General features: G+C 35.6%; 1 protein-coding gene across 1 annotated transcript; it reads right to left on the reverse strand.

The window, feature by feature from the left end:
* Window positions 1-1,194: 1,194 nt before the first annotated feature.
* LOC307130714 (uncharacterized protein) lies at window positions 1,195-6,210 on the reverse strand. Its single transcript, XM_079823838.1, has 7 exons — window positions 6,184-6,210; window positions 4,401-4,683; window positions 4,093-4,229; window positions 3,971-4,003; window positions 1,894-2,176; window positions 1,580-1,722; window positions 1,195-1,482 (listed from the first exon to the last, which is right to left on the reverse strand). Exons 2-7 carry the CDS (start codon window positions 4,586-4,588, stop codon window positions 1,469-1,471), a joined length of 798 nt encoding a protein of 265 aa, XP_079679964.1. The 5' UTR covers window positions 4,589-4,683; window positions 6,184-6,210; the 3' UTR covers window positions 1,195-1,468.
* Between the last annotated feature and the right edge of the window lie 2,266 nt (window positions 6,211-8,476).

Consider the following 8,476-nt stretch of genomic DNA (forward strand, 5'->3'; position numbering starts at 1 on the left):
CATTTAGCTGTATACGTTAAAATTTTGTACCGTATCAGCGATTTGTCCACACATATCCAGCATTTTGGGAGCATGAATCTGATATTTTTTTAAACCGGGTCCCAGAGTGGATAAAAATGAAAACTACACCCTTGCGTTTTCGTGTGTTAGCCAATCCGTGTATATTGTGAAACGGTGATGTCATCACACAATGTCCTGCACGGGAAAGACTTGAAGGGATACAACTACGGGCACTGGGCATGCGCACATCAATATTGTGTTGTTTAATTACTGTATTTGCATTATTGTAAGGGCATGTTTAGGGTTGTGGTAGGTGTAGGCGTTAATAAAACATTTATTTAAAGCACATTTATTTATTGTTATTTTATTGTGATATTTTGCCTCACCTCCGACTGTTGCTGTAGCCCTTCTAGCCAGAACTCTTCTTCTCCGTTTTTAGTGCATCTCTGTGGCAGAAATACAGCGCCACACACTGGCCTGGCATGTATACTACATTGTTTTGAGCCGTTTTCAATGCTCTTGTGTTTACGCAGATATTTCTTGAAACGAGTAAAAAAAAAAACATTGGATAGGGAAAGCTCTGGCTTCGTGTGGACGGGGCCAAAGTGGCTGAGTTGCTTACTTACATTTAATTAGTCTTCATATTAACTGCATCTTCATTCGGGCCGATTCCAGACTGCACACGAAAACAAGAGGAAGGATTTATCGCACAACCCAATCATATCCAATCTTACCCGATCATATCCAATCATAGTGCATAGTTCCCATTAATTCTCAATTACCCCACATCAAACCCACTGCATGCTTTAAGGGCTCTGTTTTAAATCAGTGGGGACAGAGGAGGGCGAGGTCAGTCGTCATGTGCAGTTCCTGCATCAACCCTGGCTCAGAACTACCCTCCTGCATTATGAGTGCTTTGGCCTGCAGGACTTGCCGCGATCACTCAGGACAATTATTTATTCTTTATAACTGAACATTAAAATTGATTGAATTGGTGGATGTGTTGTTGATTCTCGGACAGAAGATTGGACATCCTCATTCTGTCCATTGTTTTTCTCTTTTTTGTAAAATGTAAGTCTTTACTTTGTAACCAGCTCCTCAACCCTAGATGGGTAGCTGTAAATCTATACCTCCTCCTCATTGTAAATATCTAAATGAACCTTTTTTGATCCAGAAACACACAATACAACATGTGATGCTGTAGTAATTTATTCATGTAGAAAGCAAAGATAAACAAAGAAGGGTAAATACACACCCCTCTGGATCAAACTGGGGTTAAGAATCAGGAGCAATTTTAAACCATTTCAAACCTTTACTGAATGTGCACTGAAACTGATCTTTTATCTTAAGGATAAAATGTGCATAGGCAAAATTAAACCAATGAAAAAAGTGCAACATTAGAATTGCTCAGAAAAGACTAGTTTTGTATTTTGCTTGTAGGATCAGTGGACTGTGGTGTAACATCATCTCATTCCACTCTATCTGGCAATGGAAACAGAAAAAAAATAATCAAGACAATGTACACATAGTATAAATAGTACAAATGTCTGCACACCGTATCTCTCCTTTTATCACTCACCTGCAAACACTTCGACCTCACACAGTGTGAGAAATTCCTTGCGGAGTAACTGGGGTATGAAAACGTTGACATATCGACCCTTAATAGGCCTAAATTTAAATGTTTTTGTCTCTCCGGGTGGGATGGACCCAATAGTTGCAGCTCTGTGAAGACACACAGTAACAGAGAAATAAAGATGGGCGCTTCAAAACAGCATGAAGCATATTAAATATACTTCTGTTAAAGACAAGCTTGTATTAAAAAGATTCATTCAAAGTCATTGTATCTTATTTACTCATTTTCTAACCACGTATTAAGAGAGAGACAATACTTACAGCTCATTATTGTTGCCATTATTGTCCAGGCTGTTGCCGATACGGATCTGAGCACCAATTATCCTCTCTGCAAAACCATCTCCTCGATTAGTGATGCGAACTCTGGTTACCTCTGAGACTTCCCGCAGGTTAACTCTCCACCAGGGGTTCCTCTCCTCTCTAGTTTGACTGCATGACCCACCATCCATAATTGAATTCCTGTTGCCATCAACAGCATTTTCAGCAGCTGTTAAATTATCGTATGTAGAAGATTGGACAGCTTGGGCTCCACCAGCAAGATTCACTGTTTAACATAAAATAAAAAAACAATAACTTTTTTTTTCTTGAATGTGGCTCTCTGAGCATAAAGGCTCAACTGCTGGGGTTGGGTGTGCAGTCGGTCGGAGGGAGGTGTCTATGTCGGGAAGGTCTATTGGTTGTGCTCACAGTTATGGAGCCAGACCTAGAGACCTAGAGAATAGTGTATATCTACAATAATTTTATTGACTGGTCTAAATGTATTACTATTATTATTATTATTACTATTATTATAAATTACTAATGCTACCACTACTCCTACTATTGTTATCATGAATATTATTGTTGTCACTACTACTACTATTATTTTTGTTATTATCATTAGTATGATTACTACTTCTACTGCAACTCTATTATTATTTTCTTTCTCTTTGTTTTTGTTTTGTTGTTGTTTTTCACTCTTCTGTATGTTTTGTGTCATTGGTCTCTTACCTTGTATAAGCAACTTTTTTGTTAATTTTCAATTTTGCTCAATAATTTTTTTTTTATATATCACAGCAAAAACTCCAGAGTTAAATGAACTCTTCTGGGAGTACATTTGAGACCACACTCAAGAGTGTTAAAGTGTTAAAATAAGAGTGTTAAAGTAACACTGAAGCAGTGTTAAAGTTAATGAGATAATTAAGTGATTAATTGAGTGATGATTGGCCACTATTGAAGATACATGATGTTAACAAGCAGAATCACCAAATGAGAAAAATCTAAAATTCCAGTTACCATTATGGCGAACATTGTTTGCTTTACTTTTGATCTTGACCCTTGACTTTTTAATATTATATTTTGTTTGGTGCTGTAACTGAGTTGTAACAGCCAGACAAGCAATGGCAAAAGCTGATTACTTGGTGTTGGTTATGTTTTGACATCGTCATTACTTGACCTGAATCACTAACCTCATTTAAGGCCTAGTCTCTGAGTTGGGGTTATCTTGTTGTTTATAATGTAAGATCCAGCATTATCAATATAATTCTAAGGATTTTTTAAAAGTTGTTCTGACAAAAAAAAATGAAAAATGTAGGCACACGGAAATCAAGAATCAGTGTAGGAATCTCAACAATGGTGACAAACAGCTCGTAAAGCTCATAATTTATTCATGCAGCAATGAATGATGGGAGCCATGGAAGAATTTTGATTGATGGCTCCCAGAATGCACTGCAACTTGCTTTTTGATGGTCACCACTGTTGAGATTCTCAGGCTGATTCTTGATATCTGTGTAAATGTTTTTTTTTTGTTGCTGTCTTTTGATCAGAGCAACTTATAAGAAAACCTTTGGATTAAGTACAAAATGCTTGATTTTATCCCTTGGAATCACAAGGCTGGTGTAAATGTAACTCAGATATAAGGCTATAATCAATGATTCAGCTTAATTGATGATTGTGTCAAAACATAACCAATACCTCCTGACCTACTTTTACTCTTTGCTTGTCTGGCTGTTAAAGCAACCATAACAAAATCTAATGTGTAAAATGTCAAGGGTTAAGATCCAAACTAAATCAAACACTGATCACCATAATGGTGGCTTAAGAATTGTGGTGTTCTCCTTTGGCGATTTTGCTTGTTATCATCAGGTGTTCGTCACTAATGGACAATCATCACTCAATTAATCACTTAATTATCTCATTAACTTTAACACTGCTTCAGTGTTATTTTAACACTCTTATTTTAACACTTTAACACTCTTGAGTGTGGTCTCACATATACTCCCAGGAGAGTTAATTTAACACTGGAGTTTTTGCTGTGTATATGTCACTGACAACATTCAAAGTAATGAAAAACACTCACTTGGAGCACAAGCATCAGCTGATGTGGATTTTTCTGTTAATAAAATAATAACAGTTATAAGCACATTAATAAGTACATAAACAAATTATATCACAGATACATCTTCTCTCTCTGTCCCTTACCTCCAAACACCTCAACCTCACACAGTGTGAGATATTTACTGCGCCCAGGAATAAAAATGTTGACATATCGACCATTAATAGGCTTAAACTCAAATGTTTTTGTCTCTCCAGGTGCCATGGACTCAACAGTTGCAGCTCTGTGAAGACACACAGTAACAGAGAAATAGAGGTGGGCGCATCAAAACAGCATGAAGCATATTAAATATACTTCTGTCAAAGACAAGTTTGTATTAAAAAGATTCATTCAAAGTCATTGTATCTTATTTACTCATTTTCTAACCAGGTATTAAGAGAGAGACAGTACTTACAGCTCATTATTGTTGCCATTACGGTCCAGGCTGTTGCCGATACGGATCTGAGCACCATTTATCCTCTCTGCAAAATCATCTCCTCGATTAGTGATGCTAACTCTGGTTACCGCGACGAATTCCCCCAGGTCAACTCTCCACCAGGGGTTCCTCTCCTCTTCAGTATGACTGCATGACCCACCATCCATAATTGAATTCCTGTTGCCATCAACAGCATTTTCAGCAGCTGTTAAATTATCGTACGTGGTAGACTGGACAGCTGGGGCTCCACGAGCAAGATTCCCTGTTTAACATAAAATAATAAACAATAAAAAAAATTATTTAATGCACTAAAGTATAATCCCAATATAATAGGAAAACTAATGCTAAGATATGTAATCCAAATGATTATTACATGGCTCTGATGGTCTAATAGGGCTGATAGGTCTTTAACTCATTTGGTAGCGATCACATCGTTATCTACATACCACAGGCCACAGCTAAATTTTCATTAGCTATGCTTAACATGCTCCTGTCTTTCATTATCGCTCCTAATGGCTTGCCTTTTATCAAAAAAGAGCATAAGGGTTATGTAATTATCAAATTACTTAATTGATGATACTTGACCTCAAGACTAGATTATTGTAATGCTCTACTTGGTGGTTGCCCTGCACACTTAATAAACATTTTGGTCCAAAACGCAGCAGCTAGAGCTCTTACTAGAACCAGGAAGTATGACCATATTAGCCCGGTTCAATCAACACTGCACTGGCTCCCTATTAAGAACTATTGCGATCTCAAAACTCTGGCCAGTTGATCATACCTAGAATGACAAAATCAACTGCAGGCGGTCGATCCTTTTCCTATTTAGCACCTACCACCTTGTTACCTTGTTTACCTATTTAGCAGACACACTCTGTCAATTTAAATCTAGACTAAAATCTAGACTAATCTCTTTCATCTGGCATACACATAACATTCACAATTTATATTATTCAAATCAGTTAAATGATTGTTGTGACTTCACCAAAATAATCGGAAATTACTAAAATGCTGTATTATTCATGCCAGACATATAGTAAAACATACGGTCCCATAAAAAAACAAAGCAGTACTTATGTCCCATACTCAGAATTTGTGGACACACACACAGCAGTGAGTAGTGAACACACCCGGGGAGAGATTGGGGAGTAAGAGCCTTGCTCAAGGGCACCAAAGTCATGAGTAATGAGAGTGGAAGAGAGCACTGATCATTCACTCCCCCAACTGAGATTTGAACCCACAACCTTTGGGTTACAAGTCCAACTCTCTAACCGGTAGGCTACGACTGAGAGTACTGTAATGGTTGTCTTGTTGCTCAGATGATTGTTTTTGTACACTGTAGTGGATTCTACGATAATAAACAGGTACAAATTTAAAACAGATTCATCTCAAATCAATATGTCATACAGAATACAGTATATAAATGCAATTATTTATTTGGGTGTACATGACAGTACATTATCCCTTAAATGTTTGTCTTGTTTGAACGTCTTTGTCTTGCTAGGAAAGATTTTCACGGAAGCTTTGCATTTATTACAAGTGAGCTACTAAAATAAATTAAACTCAAATCAATATTTTGTGTCAAATTATTTATTTGTGGTCAATAACTATGTAATAAGCCGGGGTCCTGATCAGCCTGCCTGGGTTAATTTTGACACAACAACCAATAAGGGATAATGTACATGAAGACAGTTATCAAATGTACAGTAAGAATAGTATATGAGTGTTACTGACAACATTCAAAGTAATGAAGAACACTTACGTAGACCACAAGGGCACCATATCAAGATCCCTTCTGTTAATAAAGTAATGACAGTAAGACACACATCATTAAGTACATACATTTAGTCTGGTTACAGATTTTAAATCCAAGCATTTTTACTTGTATTATTCTAAATGTACCTGTGGAATCAACGACGCACATCCCAATAAAAAGTGTTAGAAACAAAATCCCACGAACGGCCATCCTGAAATAAGACACAACAACACATCACCTCATCTCAGCATATGAAGGAATCATTTTCAATTTCTCATCCTCATTCAAACAAAGAAACTGGTGACTAACCTGCCTCCGTTCTTTGGGTTTTAAATGTGTTTGCTGAATTTGCTCTAGTTTTAACTTATATACACTACCGGTCAAAAGCTTTTGGATGGTAAGATGTGTTAAATGTTTTTAAAAGAAGTCTCTTCTGCTCACCAAGGCTTCATTTATTTGATCCAAAATACAGCAAAACAGGAATATTGTGAAATATTTTTACTATTTAAAATAACTGTTTTCTATTTGAATATGCAATTTGTTCCTGTGATCAAAGCTGAATTTATCATCATTACTCCAGTCTTCAGTGTCACATGATCCTTCACAAATCATTCTGAAGAGGATTTGCTTATTATCAATGTTGAAAACAGGATTATTTTATGAATAGAACGTTCAAAAGAACTGCATTTATTCTGAAATAGTAAGCTTTTGTAACATTATCACTAGGTACTGTTCAAAAGTTTTTTTTTGTTGAAAGAAGTTAATATATTTATTCAGCAAGGATGCATTAAATTGATCAAAAGTGACAGTATAGAAATGTATAATGTTGATATTTCATTATTTATGATAATAGTTTTATATATATTAAATGTTCGGTGTTATTTAATCAACAATATTGTTTAGCCACATTTTGCCCTTTTTTAAAAGACAGATTGTCAATAAAACTGATTCTTGTTGAATGTTCTCTTGTCATTAATGGATTGATTATTTTGTGTTATTTTGAAGTATGAACGTGACATTTACTCTGATATTATGTTTTTGAAAAAGGAAACATTCAACATTAATTAAAGAACAGTAGCGTGACAAGAGTGAACGGCTTAGAGTTTTGTGCCATGATTTTTGCAAATGTATCACTAATAAAACTGATCAACTGTATTCAATACATTTTCATTTCTATTATAATTGTACCCTGTAGAGAGTTCATAAACATTCATCACTCACCTGGAAATAATCAATGAATCAGCCTCACAGAAGACCTTCACAATTCAGCAGTTATCTGTAAATAATACATAGTAAATAATAAGTTTTATATAATAAATAAATTACATTATTAATATTTGTTTATAAACAATAGCTATATTTATTATTTATCCAATACATTATTCATATGAGGAATATTATGCCCTATCAAAACATTACAAACCAAAAATGTGCCATTAAACATATGAATATTAATCCTCACCAGCAGTCTATGTAGAGGGTCCAGTTGAATAATATTGTACTCAGAATTGATGCTCTATTTATTGGTGAATTAAGATCCTCCCAACCAAAAGAGTCTTATCTGATATCAGTAAAATCAACATTAAATGGACCTATTACAAAAGATTTCCTGTTTTTTTTTATATCGTGACAGCCCTAGTTCAAACATTACTTTGGAGTTTGAACATTCTGACACGCAAAGTGAATCGCCCACATGATTGTACACAAAATGATGCTTTATTTCGTCCTTGATCACGTCACGTGACTGTGAGACAATACACTCCCCAATACGGGGCTTGGAGATTGTGCTGCGTGTTTGATTTGCGCCTCGAAGCTTCAGTGTTATTCGTAACATCACTAGCGTGTTTTGTGAAGAGCACAAACTGCAGTCCAGGGGAGAGTCCAGAAACCTTCAAGTTATGACAAACACAATTCAGACAGGACCACTTTGGCAAATACTTTGATTTTATTGAAACACAAGTTATCTTTGATGGTATGGTTCCTTATGAGGGTTCTTGCTCCATAATTATTAGAACATACAAGAGCTTTAGCATTAACCCTCCTTGAAACCATCAGCTTGAATGATACACAGATGATTAATAACACTATTGTTTATCCATATTTTCCCCTTGTTAACATTTTTTTATTATTAGAGACAAATTGTCAATAAAACAAAAAAATTATTGTTGAATGTTCTTTTGACTCTATTATATACTACATCTTTACACCCTGACTTGTCCAAACAAAAGTTTAGTTTTATTAATAAAATCTCCATTGCATATCATGCTCTATAGAAAGTGCATAAAGCAAACAGAACTGG

The sequence above is a fragment of the Gobio gobio genome (genome assembly GCF_949357685.1).
Source record: "Gobio gobio genome assembly, chromosome: 8".
Lineage (NCBI taxonomy): Eukaryota > Metazoa > Chordata > Actinopteri > Cypriniformes > Gobionidae > Gobio > Gobio gobio.

What these genes read in the sequence shown, in the direction of transcription:
- LOC307130714 (XM_079823838.1), bottom strand. Translation starts at nt 4,588, where the DNA reads ATGGATGGTGGGTCATGCAGTCATACTGAAGAGGAGAGGAACCCCTGG. An exon ending in TGAGGTTGAGGTGTTTGGAG is followed by an intron (nt 4,004 to 4,092) that starts GTAAGGGACAGA and finishes TTTTATTAACAG; the next exon opens with AAAAATCCACATCAGCTGAT. An exon ending in AGCTGATGCTTGTGCTCCAA is followed by an intron (nt 2,177 to 3,970) that starts GTGAGTGTTTTT and finishes TATGTTAAACAG; the next exon opens with TGAATCTTGCTGGTGGAGCC.